At 59.5% G+C, this 14809-nt stretch overlaps 7 protein-coding genes across 7 annotated transcripts; 3 read left to right on the top strand and 4 right to left on the bottom strand.

Annotated features, from left to right (window-relative positions):
• Nucleotides 1–423: 423 nt before the first annotated feature.
• Nucleotides 424–2116, top strand: SDRG_02952 (hypothetical protein; the record flags this gene model as incomplete). Its single annotated transcript, XM_008608563.1, has 6 exons — nucleotides 424–449; nucleotides 497–820; nucleotides 874–1003; nucleotides 1050–1200; nucleotides 1254–1711; nucleotides 1763–2116. 6 exons carry the CDS (start codon nucleotides 424–426, stop codon nucleotides 2114–2116), a joined length of 1443 nt encoding a protein of 480 aa, XP_008606785.1.
• A 488-nt stretch (nucleotides 2117–2604) lies between these two features.
• Nucleotides 2605–3176, top strand: SDRG_02951 (hypothetical protein). The gene has a single exon (XM_008608562.1). The coding sequence runs from the start codon at nucleotides 2630–2632 to the stop codon at nucleotides 3077–3079; it is 450 nt and encodes a 149-aa protein (XP_008606784.1). The 5' UTR covers nucleotides 2605–2629; the 3' UTR covers nucleotides 3080–3176.
• Nucleotides 3177–3233: 57 nt separating this feature from the next.
• On the bottom strand, nucleotides 3234–4617 carry SDRG_02950 (hypothetical protein). Its single transcript, XM_008608561.1, has one exon. It carries the CDS (start codon nucleotides 4504–4506, stop codon nucleotides 3286–3288), a length of 1221 nt encoding a protein of 406 aa, XP_008606783.1. The 5' UTR covers nucleotides 4507–4617; the 3' UTR covers nucleotides 3234–3285.
• A 1551-nt stretch (nucleotides 4618–6168) lies between these two features.
• On the bottom strand, nucleotides 6169–7559 carry SDRG_02949 (hypothetical protein). The gene is made up of 9 exons (XM_008608560.1): nucleotides 7534–7559; nucleotides 7378–7489; nucleotides 7256–7335; nucleotides 7194–7209; nucleotides 7062–7143; nucleotides 6987–7018; nucleotides 6820–6940; nucleotides 6562–6770; nucleotides 6169–6523 (listed from the first exon to the last, which is right to left on the bottom strand). Exons 1-9 carry the CDS (start codon nucleotides 7542–7544, stop codon nucleotides 6239–6241), a joined length of 948 nt encoding a protein of 315 aa, XP_008606782.1. The 5' UTR covers nucleotides 7545–7559; the 3' UTR covers nucleotides 6169–6238.
• Nucleotides 7560–7817: 258 nt separating this feature from the next.
• Nucleotides 7818–9078, top strand: SDRG_02948 (LAO/AO transport system ATPase). Its single transcript, XM_008608559.1, has 3 exons — nucleotides 7818–8332; nucleotides 8378–8591; nucleotides 8645–9078. The coding sequence occupies exons 1-3, from the start codon at nucleotides 7858–7860 to the stop codon at nucleotides 9018–9020; spliced, it is 1065 nt and encodes a 354-aa protein (XP_008606781.1). The 5' UTR covers nucleotides 7818–7857; the 3' UTR covers nucleotides 9021–9078.
• A 250-nt stretch (nucleotides 9079–9328) lies between these two features.
• Nucleotides 9329–10195, bottom strand: SDRG_02947 (hypothetical protein). Its single transcript, XM_008608558.1, has 2 exons — nucleotides 9801–10195; nucleotides 9329–9752 (listed from the first exon to the last, which is right to left on the bottom strand). Exons 1-2 carry the CDS (start codon nucleotides 10150–10152, stop codon nucleotides 9352–9354), a joined length of 753 nt encoding a protein of 250 aa, XP_008606780.1. The 5' UTR covers nucleotides 10153–10195; the 3' UTR covers nucleotides 9329–9351.
• Nucleotides 10196–10813: 618 nt separating this feature from the next.
• On the bottom strand, nucleotides 10814–14041 carry SDRG_02946 (valyl-tRNA synthetase; the record flags this gene model as incomplete). Its single annotated transcript, XM_008608557.1, has 2 exons — nucleotides 10814–13480; nucleotides 13532–14041. 2 exons carry the CDS (start codon nucleotides 14039–14041, stop codon nucleotides 10814–10816), a joined length of 3177 nt encoding a protein of 1058 aa, XP_008606779.1.
• Between the last annotated feature and the right edge of the window lie 768 nt (nucleotides 14042–14809).

The raw sequence follows: 14809 nt of genomic DNA, 5'->3' as shown, positions 1-14809 counted from the left end.
GGGCTCGGGATTGAGTGGGGAATGAGGTAGCGGGCACACCAAGGGTCGGCGCGTAGGGCATGGAGCGACTCGGCAAGCGAAGGCACCACGGCGCGGCGAGCCAAGTGCCGGATTAGTGTCCTCCAGGGGTTCGTAAATGGCCCTAGTGTCCTTGAGCCAGCCCAGGTATCCCATCCAGCGAGCGCGAATGGCACACATATTGCGATAGTAGAGTGCATGGAGCGACTCACACCAACTCCGCTACCGAACTTGCTGCGAACGACTCCTTCCACGACGCCCGAGATATGCCGCTCGGGTCGCGCAACCATTCAGCGCGTCATGAGGGACCGCCCACCCATCGACGCAAAGTGTACGTGGCCAAGAGGTGCACCACCTGTCGACTCGGTCTACACGAGTCCGACGTTGCCCTATAAATAGAGTGCGATGAACAAGGCGAAGCGCAAGCTCCGGTGCGACGCAGCGCCCACGCCAAAGTCGGTCACCAGAGTCTTTGTAGAGAGCCGCGCGTCGAGGCCAAGACTGGCCCGCTTTCAATGCATTTATCGATTCCGCTCCGGCCCCAAGAGCGCCCAACGGCCTTTCCGGATGGGTTTTACGCGGTTGTCGTCAAGGAATATGCAACCAAGTACCTCGAGCAGCTCGGCGCCAACCCGACCGCGGACAACATGGCGCTCGTGCTTGCCAACGTGCCGATCGACAAGTGCCGGGTGGCGCCCGGGTGGCGCTCGCGCGGCTGCATCGACGACGTGCTTGTCATCGACACGAGCCCGGTCGCGCCCCGCGCCGCGTCGCCCGAGCTCCAGCCGCTGTCCAAGCCAGAGTACTACACTATAGGACAATCGAATGTCTACTCTGTCGACGACCAATTATTAGGACACCTACGTCCGACGAGCGTGCCGTGTTTGGCACCGACTTGGCCAAAAACTACCGCGTCGGCCACGTCGTGCTCTCGTTCCATGAGATGAAGCACCGGTACCTCTTCCCTTTCAACCAGCTGTTCAAGGTACGTTAGTTGTTTAAAGATTGCACAATAATGTCTGTGATATCAGGTGCCAATCGAGTACGACCGAGACGGGTTTCCGTGCACGAAGCGCGTGACGTTTTCGGTCGCGCCCGAGCGCCGCGTCTACAAGCCGTCGCCGGCCGCGCTGGCCGAGATTGACACGCCGCTCCACTCGCTCACGTTTGAGACCATTTTAGGTTGACCATTGTCGATTCCATACGCGATGTCGCATTATGACGTGGCATTCTAGGCATGCAGGAAACCTTTCATCGCGTCGTTCCATTCGATATGCTCGACATCCACGACCGCAACGAACACGAGATCGTCCGCAGCTTTCTCGTGTCGTCGACGACGCTCGAGCTCATTGGATACCTTGCCCACTACGTCTACTGGACTGCGTTTCGCCCGCTTGGCGACCTCTGCCGCTCGATTCTGTGCGGTGTGACAACCAACGAAGACGACGAGTACCAGCGGCTGCCGTCGACACCGTTCTTGTCGCACAATGAAGTCGAAGGTCTCCTTGTGTCCGTACTCGACGCCTTTGAGACCCTCAAGCGCAGCGTCCACGACCGCGTCCGGCCGAAAACAACCACGCGGAGTACAACGCCCGTGCTGCCGCTCCTCCTCCTCTCGCTCCGCGTCTCGCTCGCCACCATTTTCCGCCTGTCGTATCCGCGCTGGTTTGACGAGACGGCGCTGCGCGTCGAGGTACTTTGAGAATGCGCTGTTGGAGGCTTTGTTGGACGGGATTCTGTGTAGCCGACGCTCATGATGCTCGACGACGTTGTCGACAAGGTCTTGGACCCGAACCACTTTTACGCCCACATTGGCGCCCTCGAAGCGACCTCGGACGCCATCAACTTTACCAAAACCCATGCCTACAAGCTCCAGAAGCGCAAGACGCACCTTCGCAATTCATTTTTTGCCACGAGCCATGGGCTGCAAGCGCTGCTGCCGACGCCGTCCTCGGGCGGGCCACGACGCATCCTCTCCCAAGGCGGCGGCACCAGCGTTGCGCACTACACGACAGTACCAAATGCTATCTCGGGTCCGCCCATGTCGTTGGTGCACCGCATGAAGCTCCTCCGCCTCCAAACCCAGCGCCCGTCGTAGCCCATTGTAATAGACAGCACTCGCGACAATGGAGGACCGAGGTCAAAGACTTGCATCGCATATGCTTGGACGGGCGCCGCTTCGCGACTGGCGTTTTCATACAGGCGCGGCTGCGTCGACCGACGGTCGAGGTAGATGTGGCAGGCTCTCGCGATGCCACGTCATCAGATGGCAAGATACGGTGAACGAAAGAAAAGCAGAAAAGTTTATTACAAATACGTCAACAAGGAGCTCACGACGCCATGCACGATACCTTTGTACTCGTACAAGTAGTCGTCGAGCTAGGCGTCCAGCGCAAGCTAGTGTACAGGCATTCAGAGCGGTCTTGGTGTTGCGTGATTTCCGCTAAATAAGCGAAATTCCACAAAATAGTGGCAAATCCGTGCAACCCATATCATCTTTTAAAACAAATCACGTCGTTATACTTGCTGTTTGTATCAACTTTAAAATCGAAGGAAAGAAATACCGTGTGCGGCCACGAGTGCATTTTCCAATTTTGCGTCCAAGCCCAGCATGAGCTCGCCGTTCGAAACTCTCTTCGGCGCCGAAGTCCAGACCAAGGCCGGGCTCAAGCCGACGGCCGAGGCCTTTGCCGGCAAGACGATCGTGGGCATCTACTTCTCGGCCCACTGGTGCCCGCCCTGCCGCGGCTTCACGCCCGTCCTCTCGGAAACCTACGCCGAGATCCTCGCCGACGACCACAAGGAATTCGAGCTCATCTTTGTCTCGTCCGACCGCGACGAAGGCGGCTTCAACGAGTACTACGGCGACATGCCCTTCCTCGCGCTCCCGTATGCGAACCGCGCGCAGAAGGACGTGCTCGCCAAGTCATTTGACGTCCGTGGCATCCCGACGCTCGTCTTCTTGAACGCGGCCGGCGACGTCATCACCAAGGACGGCCGCTCCGTGGTCATGAACGCCCACGGCGATGTCGGCGCCGTCTTGGCTGCGCTCACCAAGTAGTTCTGTGTTGGTGTCGTGACAATAAGATCTTGCATATGAGACTGGGTACTGTCGCCCGTGCATAGCCCAGCGTTTGCTTTGTGCCGTCACCAGTGGCATCGATCTTGCATCGTACGATCGACCATGCGCTATACAGACGAGGTGGGCACGTGTGTAGATGCATGCAAAATATATTAGGTAGACTCAAAGCGAGAAAAGCCGGCATTCTACATGCGGCGATAGGCAGACGACGTTGGCGCCGGCGTCACAATGGTCGTGTTCGGCGTCACAGTAGTCGCGTTCGGCGTCACAATGGTCGTGTTCGGCGTCACAGTAGTCGTGTTCGGCGTCACATTAGTCGTGTTCGGGCACGGGGTGCTACCAGCAGGCGTCGGGCTAGGAGTGCTCGAAGCAGGTGCCGGGACTGGCGTCACGTTGGTCGGGTAGGGCGTGCTCGAGACAGGTGTCGGGACAGGCGTCACGGTGGTCGGGCAAGGCGTGCTTGAAGTGGGGACAGGGCCAGTCGTTTCGGGCTTGGGCGTCATCGACGTTGGGCAAGGAGTTTCGGTCGTCGGGGCCGGAGACGTCGTTCCTGGGCACGGCGTACTCGACTTAGGGGTCGGCATCGGTGTGCTCGTCGCGGGCGTAGGCGCAGGCGTCGTGGGTGCGGGCGTCGGCGTCGAGGAAGCAGGAGTCGGCGCAGGGGTCGAGGTGGTAGGCGCTGGCGTCGAGGTGGTCGGCGCAGGTGTCGACGTCGTAGGGGCCGGCGTCGTGGGCGCAGGCGTCGGAGCAGGCGTCGTGGGCGCCGGTGTGGGTGCAGGCGTTGTCGGCGCGGGCGTGGGTGCAGGCGTCGTGGGCGCAGGCGTTGGCACCGACGGCGCCGGCGTGGGCACAGAGGGTGCCGGTGTAGGGACCGACGGGGCTGGCGTCGGCACCGACGGCTTCGGTGTCGGCGGGTTCAATGGCTGCACGGGCGAGCCGTCGAGGCAGCCCACCTGGTAATCGGGCAGCGCCCCCGTCGCGACAAACCACGCGGCCGGCGCCCCCGAGATGTCAAAGTTGATTTCGCTCGGCGTGTCGGCCTCGCTGTAGTCCCACGACGCGCACGTCGTCGGCACCGAGATCGTGTCGCACTGCGGCGTTGAAGTGCCACAGGGCACGGACGGGAACGCGCAGCCCCAGGCCGCGTTTGCGAGCTGGACGCACTTAGCGTCTTCCTTGGCAATACACGTCTGCGTCGTCGCATCGAACGAGGGCAAGTACGGGTGGCAGTCCTGCTTGGCCACCGTGCCCTTCAACGGGCACGCAATGCCAGCCGGCGCCACGCCGGCACCCGCGCAGATCGCGCCGGCAATGTCATACGTGGCGTCGCGGCAGACGCTCACTTGGGTTGCAGTCGTCGTGGCGAGGGCGAGGGCGAGGGCGAGGAGCATCGTCACCGACTTCATGGTCGTCGTCTTGCCTGCTCTTGGGTAAGTTTCCGAATGATGCAGCGAGCGCGAGCCGGACCGGCGCGCATACAAACCGCAAGACAGTCGGCTGCTTGCGCAGCAGGTGGCGCGGCCGACAACTGGCCGGATCGCATTTTATACCATTTCATACAAACACCAAGTGTAATGGTTGTGATTAAATTCATTACGACACGCTTCGCAGCTGGCTAGAATCACGCACCGACCGGCTTGCCCAAAATGAGCGCGCGGTGGAATGGACGCGAATTAAGCAGGCGACGCTTCCACGCTCCACGAACACGGGACGCTAATCGCACGCCCCTTAAATGGCGCTAAATTTTCAGCGCACATGCGTACGCCTGTCACAGAAAGCGCACCAAATGGACGAAACCCGCCCTGAAATCGCGAGAAAAGCGCACCTGGTGCCACGACGCCGCATGCTTTTCTCTACCTCACTCAACGTCGTGCGAAGGCTCGTGCCTGTTGTCGGGAGGCGGCTTGATCGAGTGCACGTCCTAGGCGTCGAATAGTCATACACGTCCACGGCAAAGGAACCATGCCGAGCGTTTTGATGGCGAGGAAGAAGAACAGTTGTGATAGAGAGGACGGAAAGAAGCACCGAAATCGAAAATGGAAAAGCGCACCCATATCCCATATGCCACGCTACCATTACAACCGCAAATGCAAATTCAGAGTATCCCGTCGTCTTGGCAGAGATCTTTCTTGGATTAATAAGGTTGTGCTTGATTGCAACCCAGAAGGACGACGCTGCTTGGGTGTTAAGCTTAGTGTAAGCTGTGCTGGCATAAATATATGGGCTACTCGTTGCAAAGCGTCGAAGTCGCGTTTCGTGTTGAAGTTGCAGCGAGCGAGCACGTGCAAGGGTGGAACGCTGCACTGTAACCTTTCCGCACGTCCCGTTTTCGTAGATTATCTTTGCAGACAAATTTGTTGTCGTTGGCAAGGCCAGAGGAATATTTACGAGCGGAGAGATACTTGGAAATATTGGTAACCACAGACCGTAAATTTACCCGTCGGCACGGTCATGGCCCCGAAATGTCAGCATTGGTGCACCAAAGTGGTGCGCTTGCCGCCTTCCGTGTCGTACTATCGATGGTCTCGTTGTCCTTCGACCAGCGTCTTGCCGTGCAGCTGTGGCAGCGAGTTCAAGCATGCGTTCGTTGCACAGTCTCGTTGGCTTTTGTTCACTCGTTTGGTTAGGTTGACTGCCAACTCGATCTGTCTTCGCTAGGGAGCCCAAGCATGCAGCAGTCGATGCGAACGGGGAACGCTTCGATACAGGGCTCATCGACTTTTGTCGACTTTTTTGTCGACTTTTGTCGACTTTTTGTCGAGCGCGTAAGCAATTACTAGTATGCAATAAAAGGTGGGGGGATACATCGGTTCGCGTGGTGATGGCTAATGAGCCTTTTCCTGCACCACTAGACTAGTAGTAGTACATCACATAATCTCATTTTCGAATAACTACGTCAACTAAACCAGGTACGCACTATCAAAACTGTCAAGAAGGGATAGGTCTTGTCGCCCTCTTTTAGTCGAACATTGGATTACCAGCTGGTAGGTCGAGGTAGAGACTCTCTGCTTCAGTCTGTCCGACAACTAGACGTCGCTTCCGACGGGCTTTATGGAGCCCCTCGTGGTTCCGGAAGGAAAGTGCAGAGCTCTGTTTCCATTAGAGTTCGTCTACTAAGTCGTCGTCCTCGCTGTCGACTCAAAGCACAATCTCGAGGTCGGCGCCAGCTTTGCCCTTGTAAAATGAATGTTGGTGCTCGTTGAAGAGCGCCTTGACCGCGTCAACGTACTTGGCGTGGTAGAGATCGATCTCGGTCTGCGTCGGTGCCGCCCGCTTGGGCACCTCGACCGGCGACCCGACGACAGTATACAGCGGCGTGCTCATCGGCAGCGGGCCGCTCGTGACGCACGGCATCGAAAACGTAAAGGTCTTGAGAAGCTTCTCTTGGACGGTCCGGAGCACTGACCCCACCGGGTTGGCCACCTACCCCATCTGAGCATCTCTGGCTTTGTCGGAGCTACCTGCGTGAAGAGGTCCGTCTCGCCAAACGTATAGACAGGCACGAGGGGCACGCCGTGCTGCAGCGCTAGTTTGACAAAGCCTTTGCGGCGGTTGAGGACGAGCCGGTTGGTGCCAGGGTGCGACTCGAGCGCCTCTTGGGCACCGCCGACCACGAGGCAGGCCGACCGGCCGCAGCCAAGCACGTTCGAAAGCGACTTGTAGCTCGCATCTATCAATGTATCAGTACACTCATCCCACGTGGCCGCACGAGAACGCACCGACAAAGCCCAGGGCGAGCAGCAAATCTTTCCAGAGCGGGACACGAAAGTTCAACCCGACCGTCGCGAGCGCAATGTCCAAATCTTTGTTCTTACGCGAAAAGTGAATCGAGTCGCCGCCCTACACCCCTGTACGTAAGACAGATTGCCCTGCCAGAGGCGTGTACAAAGGCCATCCAGATGCTTATGCCAATGATGCCTAAGGTATTGCATGAGCGTCCATTGCAGGATAGCATCCTCACCGTGCGGATGCGCGATGAAAAAGTAGTTCTTGGTCGCATCCAACTCGTCGTCTTGGTGCAGCGTGTGCGGAAAGTAGAGGCGCTACGACGCACGTGACCTCTTGATCGTCGGCGTTGCCGGCATCGACGTACCGCGTAGTCCCAGAGCCTACGGTGCGAGACGATGAGGTCATGGCACGGCACGCGGACACTACCAAGTGGTGCGCAAGAAGCGCACGACGCGGCCTCTGCCGTTGTACGCGGCGCGGTCAACTAGATTGGCGTGGACAAAAAGCTACGAGCCATGAGCGGCGAGAGGCGGCGACGCCATCGGTACCGCGAAGACGAGCAGCGCGCCAAAGGGCGGCAGCCGCGATGCAATGAACGCAAGGAGGCATACGAAGCCCGGAAAGAGCGCGTAGATGCCAGCCAAGAACGCCTTCTGGAGCCTACGCGCGCGTGATCCGGCGACGCCCCCTCGACGCGTTCTTACGTCGTGGCCATGGGTGTGGCTCCGTGGTGATGAGGATATGCATGGCATGTGCCACATTTAGTAGAAATAGTGTAAATGGTGTTGGGCGCGAAATAGGGTGATGTGGGACCACGCGCACGTGCCCCACGTGCTCGTGCGGGTGATGCCGGTACACTCCATGCGCTGTGTTCCCCGCACGTGCAGACGCACGTGCGCTGGCCATCGGACACGTACCATGCCGAATCTAGTCGCGCGATGCCACCTTGCGAATACAAGCCGGTATGCAAACCTCTCAAAATGAATGTTGAAGATCAAAGACGACGGGATTTTTGAGCCACAGACGAGATGACAGCCTTGCTACCGGCGACAAAGCGCCTCATCGACGGCCTCTTCCATGGCGCGTCGAGCGCCGTCGCGCGGACGTCCCTCGCGCGCTCGATCACGCTCGTCGAGTCGACGCTGCCCCGCGACCGCTTCCAAGCCGAGCTGCTCCTTGACCATGTGCTTGAGCAGCGCAAGGCCCTCGCCGCCAGCACGACGACGAGTGGCACGCCTCATGGTCACGCGGCGTCGTTCCGCATTGGCATTGCAGGCCCACCGGGCGCGGGCAAGTCGACCTTTATCGAGACGCTCGGCTTGTCTTTGACGAAGAAGGGCCATAAAGTCGCAGTCCTCGCGATCGACCCGTCGTCGTCGGTGACCGGTGGCTCGATCCTCGGCGACAAGACGCGCATGACGCATCTCTCCAACAGCCCGGACGCCTTTGTCCGCCCGTCGCCGACCCGCGGGACGCTTGGCGGCGTTGCCCAGCACACGAACGGTATCGGCCCTCGCTTCGATGGCATCGTCTTACTGCAACCGATAGAGATCGTATTGCTCTGCGAAGCGTGCGGCTACGACATTGTCTTGGTCGAGAGCGTCGGCTTGGGCCAAAGCGAGATCATCATTGACGATACCGTCGATATGGTTATGCTTCTCGTGCCACCGGCCGGCGGCGACGAGCTCCAAGGCAGCAAGAAAGGCATCATGGAGATCGCAGACGTAGTCGTTGTCAACAAGGCCGACGGCGAGCTCAAGACGTACTACACCGTCTACTCTTCTTCTCCTTAATAGGAAGCGATGTGTCTCGTAGGCCGGCCAAGCACACGGCAGTCGACTACATGCACGCGCTGCAGCTCGCGCGGCGCAAGGAGCCCGAGTGGAAGCCGACGGTCAAGATGTGTTCGGCACGCGAAGGCGACGGCATCGACGGCGTCTGGGACGTCCTCACCGAGTTTCGCAAGACAATGAACGCCGTCCACAAGATCGAGGCCAAGCGCGCGCGCCAGTCCTCCAAGTGGATGTGGAACCAGCTGCACCAAGAACTGATGGCGATGGCCAAGAAGAATGCGTATGTCAAGCACGAGGCAGCGACGCTCGCGCCCGACCTCGCGCACGGCTTTATCAGCCCGCGGTCCGCGGCGCGCAAGCTCCTCGAGGATTTTTTGGCCCACCCGAAAAACAAATAGTGTTCCGACGCTGCAAAGACGACCACATACATGTACATACAAGTCTGTGGATTGTCGACTCGTGTGTTCCTTGGAGGTACCGCAATGGCGATCCTCGGTACGACTCGTAGTCCATGTACTGCACCTTGCCTTGTTCACTTGGCTGCAATTCAAATCGGCATGTGCCGAATCAGCCCGGATCTTGACGCCGCGAATGGCTTGTAATTTGGTCCACTCGCCGCTCGACGTTTTCAACGCGCGCCATCGATTGGCTATTGCCAGCCAATCAGATGCCGCGATTGGATTTCGCGATCCACAAGATACCAAGATAGGTACAAATAAGCTGCTTAAATCATACGGACTTGGAGAGACTAATGGCAGAAAAGTGCGTGAGGGTATCCGCATGGACGCGGGGGGTCGTCGTACTCGACGAGAGCACGACGAGCGGCGCTCGCGGGACGAGCGGGATGAGCGTCGCGCCCGTCTTCTTGATATGGAGCGTCAAGTGCTTTTTTTCTTCGATACACAGCCGCTTGGTCGGTGGACAGTTGGTGTTGTTGGTGGTCGTCGCCGACGCTGCGTACCACGAGAGCACTTGGAGCGCGCAGACTTCGGCGTCGACGAGCGTCGAGACGCGTTCGCGTAGCACAGGCGACACGACGGTCGAGAGGAGCTCTTCTTGGGACGGAATGATGGCGTCGGTCGAGTCGGACCGCGCCTTTCGTGGCGGGCTGTGGTCGCCCATGTCAGTCTCTAGTCGCGAATCATGAGGCGCTAGCACGCTTTGAGCGAATGACGTACCGGCCTCGCTCGGCGCAGTGCTCGCGTCGTCTTCGTCCGACATGTTGACCGGGTTCTCGACCTTTTCGCCCGAGAGTTGCATCTCGGCGTCCTTGGCCAATTTCGCAAAGTACTTTTGCGCATGGCTTCGAATCTGCGCCGACGTGCGCGTCTTGATCTTGGACGCAACTCGCTTCCACTCGCGGCCGTAGAGGTTGAGCCCGAGGAGGAAGCTCTCGTGCTCCTCGTCGGTCCAGCGCCCGCCGTTCATGCCCGAGTGCTTCTTGCTCGCGCTTGGCAGCTTCTTGGCCACGTCCATCACATGCGTCGTCGATGGCATCGGCGTACTGCTGCTCGCTGCTGCTGCGTCCATGCTGCCCGGTAGCGCGCTGTGCGGATCCAAAACTCCTCTGAAGATATCCAAAGGAACGCGTAATATTTTTATCCGGCCCAAGTGCAATGTCGGACCATACAAACACCAAGAAGATACCGTGGTATCCGCTCTATCTGCAACGCGAAACGACCCGTGTCAGGCGCCAGTTACCAAGATATGCTGCGGATCTTGGCCACTCGGCGCCACCGCCAGGAGCACGGAAATGACGCCAGCATCACAGGCCCTCGACCGTCGCGACGCCATGGCTTGTGTGCAATAAGAACTAAGCTGGGCTCATCATCTAGAAATAAGCTCGGTTTGTCAACTGTGATGGCCGCTTGTTGCCGGCAGCAGCCTTCATCGAGTTCCGATGTCGTGCCAGAGCGCAGAACCGGGTTTGTCATTATCCTCGAGGAGAAGGTGTATCATTCGAGGTTAGCGAGTAGGTATGAATTAGCAAGGATACACATCTAGTATATCTAGTATAAACCCCATTTGCCACGCCGTGGCAACCCCACTGGACGAAAGAAGTCGACAACGTGCCAAGCTCATGAGGCCATTTGGCTGCCACCGAGTTGCCATGCAGCGTACGCGTTGCTTCTGTACCGTAAACTCGGAGCGTATACACAGCTTTCAAAATGGAATAGGAATGGATTCAAGCTTAGGCCTTGGTCTCATCGAGCTGGCACTTGGCAAACATGGCCATCGCGCCTTCGATTGCGACCTTTTCCTTCTGCAGCGCGTCCCACTTGGTCGCGTCCGCGTCACGGACGTTGGCCGGGACCTTCGCGAGGTAGTCGTCGCGCGCGCGCTTCTTCTCGAGCGCAGTCAGCGACGGCAGCATCTTCTCGAGCTTCTTCTCGAGCTTGGAAATCTCGTTGGCAAAGTCGACGAGGCCCGTGAGCGACACGTGCAGCTGCAGCTTGTCGCTGAGCACGTGCATCGCGCAGCCCGACGGCGGCGCCGTGTCGAGCAAGCACGTGGTCGACCCGACCTTGGCCAACGTGCCAAAGTCGTCGACCTGCGTCTCAACGATCGCCTTGAGCGACGCGTCCGCGCACTTGAGGTAGCAGAGCGGACGCGCCGCGTTCGCGAGGCCGTACTCGGCACGCAGCGACCGACCCGCATGGATAATGTCCTTGATGAGCTCCATGTTGGCTTCGGCGGCCGGGTTGGCCCAGGTCGCAATCGCGCCGGTCGCTTCCGGGTACGCCGCCACGACGATACTCGACGTCGCGCGCTTGCCCGGGAGACGCTGCCAGAGCTCTTCGGTCACGAACGGCATGATCGGGTGGAGGAGGCGGAGGCCCATTTCCAAGCAGAGGAACAACGTTTCCTGCGCCGTCTTCTTGGCGTCCGCGTCCGTACCGGCAATGACGGGCTTGATGAGCTCAAGGTACACGTCGCAGACGTCATAGAGCCAAAAGTTGTAGAGAGCCGTCGTGACGTCGCCAAACGCATAGGTCTGCAGCGCCGTGTTGGCCGCCGCAATCGTCGCGTGGAGGCGGCTCAGAATGAAGCGGTCGCGGGGCGCGACCGACTTGTTCGAGAGAACAGTCGCCGCGAGGCCGTCGTGGAAGCTTGCGCCGCCCTCGAGGTTGGTCATCGCAAACCGGGTCGCGTTCCAGAGCTTGTTGCAGAAGTTGCGGTAGCCCACGAGGCGCTGGATGTCCAAGTTGATGTCACCGACCTGCTGCTGGTACGCAAGGAGGCCAAAGCGAAGCGCATCGGCACCGCACTCGGGAATACCCTGGGGAAAGTCGGCCATCTGGCCCTTCTTGGCCTTCTCGATTTCCTTGGGCGGGAGGTTGCCGCTCTCGAGCTTTTCGAGGAGCGTCTCAAGCGTGCAGCCGGCAATGACCTCGAGCGGGTCGACCACGTTGCCAAGCGACTTGGACATCTTGCGGCCATACTTGTCGCGGACGATCGAGTGCAGGTACACCGTGTGGAAGGGCAGCTTGCCCGTGAGCTTCTGGCCCATAAAGACCATGCGCACGACCCAGAAGAAGAGGATGTCGTAGCCCGTCTCGAGGAGGTCGGTCGGGTAGTAGTCGGCCATCTCCTCCTTGTTGTCCGGCCACCCAAACACCGCAAATGGAAAGAGACCGGCCGAGACCCACGTGTCAAGCACGTCGTCGTCCTGCTTGAGCTCAATCTGCGCCTCGGGCACCTGGAGCTTAGCAGCCGCCTTGGCGCGCGCATCGGCCTCCGACGTGCCAGCAACCCAGCGGTGGACGTTGGCCTCCGAGTTGGGGTCGACATACGGCTCGTTCTTGATGGTCGCAAAGTAGGCGGGGATGCGGTGGCCCCACCAGAGCTGGCGCGAGATGCACCAGTCGCGGATGTTTTCGAGCCAGCGAAACCACGTCTTTTCATGGTGCTCCGGCAGAATCGTGAGCTCCTTGTTGCGCACGGCGGCCATCGCGTCGTCGGCCATCTGCTGGCAGTTGACAAACCACTGCGGCTTGACAAGCGGCTCGACAATGTCGCCCGAGCGCGAGCAGATACCGAGACGCATCTTGTTGTCGGCCTTGCCGTGGAAGAGGCCCTTCTCCGCCAGCGCCTTCTCCATCGCCACTCGCGCGTCGTAGCGCATCATGCCCTCAAAGAGCGACCCGCCGTTCGGGTTGATCTTGCCATCGTCGTCAATGACCGTGATAAACTCGAGGTTGTGGCGCTTCCCGCACTCGTAGTCGTTCGGGTCGTGCGCCGGCGTGATCTTGACCGCGCCCGTCCCGAAGCTCATGTCGACGAGCTCGGCGTCGCAAATGATCGGGATGCGACGGTTGTTGAACGGATGAACGACAAACTTGCCGTGGAGGTGCTTGTAGCGCGGGTCTTCCGGGTGGATGGCGACGGCCGAGTCGCCGAGCATCGTCTCGAGACGCGTGGTGGCCACGATGAGCTGCTCGGTCGAGTTCTCGACCGGGTACGCAAACGACGTGATGACGCCAAACTCGTACTTGCGGTCCGGGTTGTGCCCCGGCACGGCGAGCTTGGTGCGGCCTTCGAGGTCGAGGTAGTCGACTTCAATATCCGAGATCGCCGTCTTGAGCTTGCAGCTCCAGTTGATCATGCGCGTCGCGCGGTAGATGAGGCCTTCGTCAAAGAGCTTGTTGAACGCCGACATGGTCGCACGCGTGCAGCGGTCGTCCATCGAGAAGTACGCGCGCTCCCAGTCGACCGAGCAGCCGACCTTGCGGAACTGGTGGTGGATCCGCGTCTCGTACTCGTTCTTCCATTCCCACACGCGGTCCAAGAACGCGTCGCGACCAAGGTCGTGGCGCGACTTGCCCTCGTCCTTCATGAGGCGCTTCTCGACGACAGACTAGATAAAGGGATTGGGTGAGAGGAGCGATACGAGGACGAGGGAAGGTACCTGCGTGGCAATACCGGCGTGATCGGTACCGGGCACCCAGAGCGTCGCGTGGCCCAACATGCGGTGCCAGCGCGTAAGCGTATCTTGGACGGCGACCGTGAGCGCATGGCCCAAATGCAGCGAACCCGTGACGTTGGGCGGCGGAATGACCATGACGAAGCGCTTGTCCTTGGGCGCGTTCTTGATCTTGGCGTCGTCGCAGCGGAAGTAACCTTCCTTCTCCCACCACGCCTGCCACGCCGCTTCGACGGCCACCGGCTGGTAGCCCGTCGCCATCTCGGTCGTCATGTCCTTCTTCTCGCCGACCGGCGTGAGGTTGACAAACTCCTGCTCCGGCGCGACCTCCTTCACGGGCTTGACCTCCTTCTCCTTCTTGGGCGCCCAGCGGTTCGGGTCCTTTTCCTTGGCCGGCTTGAGCTTGCCCTTCTCGGCCTTCTTCTGCGCCTTCTTACTCAGCTTCTCGCCCTCGGGCTGCGCCGGCGCGGGCGCGGCTGCGCTCGGGGTCTCCATGCTTGTTGCTGTTTCGGAAATCTTCGACTGGCTGAGAGGCGGCCCCGAAAGCTCGGGAGCAGAAAAGCGCACCTCTTCCGCCCTTTTCCGCACCCAAAAAGGGCCGCGTGCGGGATTGGGTGCGCGTTTGGCCCATAGAATTTTCTTTTGAGCTGTCGCGGCCGGCAAGTAAAACCACCAGGTGTTTGTTTAAACGCGTTTTAGACCACGATCCGCCGCGCAGATGGCGACAACGACGACGTTTTACAACAAACCCGACGGATCGCTTGTACGTGCAGCGTACCGGTACGTAGCATGTGTCGATACATTCTTGTGGACTTTGCGACCGCTTGAAATGCGCGCCACCAAAGGAAGCTGGTGCTAAAACGCACTGTTTAAACCTCGTTTAACCAGTACGGTTGTCATGAACTGCCGAGAACATCACTCAGATGCGCCACACTCTTCTAGTCGTGTGGAAGAACGGGAGCTGCCTCCTCGTGGAGCGACTCGGGCGCGGAACTTTCTTGCCGCTGGAACAGCGCTCCAAGGCGTCACTTCACAGCGGGAATGCGAGAGGTCGGTCTGGATGCAAGTGGCGCCAGCGCTGGCGACACGTCCCATCCTCACGCCGCCTGTCGTTCCTAGTCAGTAGTGTCCTGTCTGTCAGCAGGTACCGTCGGTACACCCCTAGTTGCTTGCAAGCTTCTGCTTCGAGCGTCATAGGTCATCGAAGCTCCTCACCTTGCGTCCCCCTACAAATACGGGTGGCACCCGACCATCACCAAGGAT

Source organism: Saprolegnia diclina (assembly GCF_000281045.1).
Source record: "Saprolegnia diclina VS20 unplaced genomic scaffold supercont1.7, whole genome shotgun sequence".
NCBI lineage: Eukaryota > Oomycota > Saprolegniomycetes > Saprolegniales > Saprolegniaceae > Saprolegnia > Saprolegnia diclina.
This window is presented reverse-complemented; position numbering and strand designations above follow the sequence as displayed.

Coding starts and splice junctions, on each gene's coding strand:
- SDRG_02948 (XM_008608559.1), top strand. CDS start 7,858: ATGACAGCCTTGCTACCGGCGACAAAGCGCCTCATCGACGGCCTCTTC. Junction 8,333..8,377: donor CGTTGCCCAGCACACGAACG/GTATCGGCCCTC, acceptor TGCAACCGATAG/AGATCGTATTGCTCTGCGAA. Junction 8,592..8,644: donor GCCGACGGCGAGCTCAAGAC/GTACTACACCGT, acceptor TGTGTCTCGTAG/GCCGGCCAAGCACACGGCAG.
- SDRG_02949 (XM_008608560.1), bottom strand. Junction 6,941..6,986: donor TAAGCATCTGGATGGCCTTT/GTACACGCCTCT, acceptor ACAGGGGTGTAG/GGCGGCGACTCGATTCACTT. Junction 6,771..6,819: donor GCTCGCCCTGGGCTTTGTCG/GTGCGTTCTCGT, acceptor ATACATTGATAG/ATGCGAGCTACAAGTCGCTT.
- SDRG_02950 (XM_008608561.1), bottom strand. CDS start 4,506: ATGAAGTCGGTGACGATGCTCCTCGCCCTCGCCCTCGCCCTCGCCACG.
- SDRG_02951 (XM_008608562.1), top strand. CDS start 2,630: ATGAGCTCGCCGTTCGAAACTCTCTTCGGCGCCGAAGTCCAGACCAAG.
- SDRG_02947 (XM_008608558.1), bottom strand. CDS start 10,152: ATGGACGCAGCAGCAGCGAGCAGCAGTACGCCGATGCCATCGACGACG. Junction 9,753..9,800: donor CACTGCGCCGAGCGAGGCCG/GTACGTCATTCG, acceptor ATTCGCGACTAG/AGACTGACATGGGCGACCAC.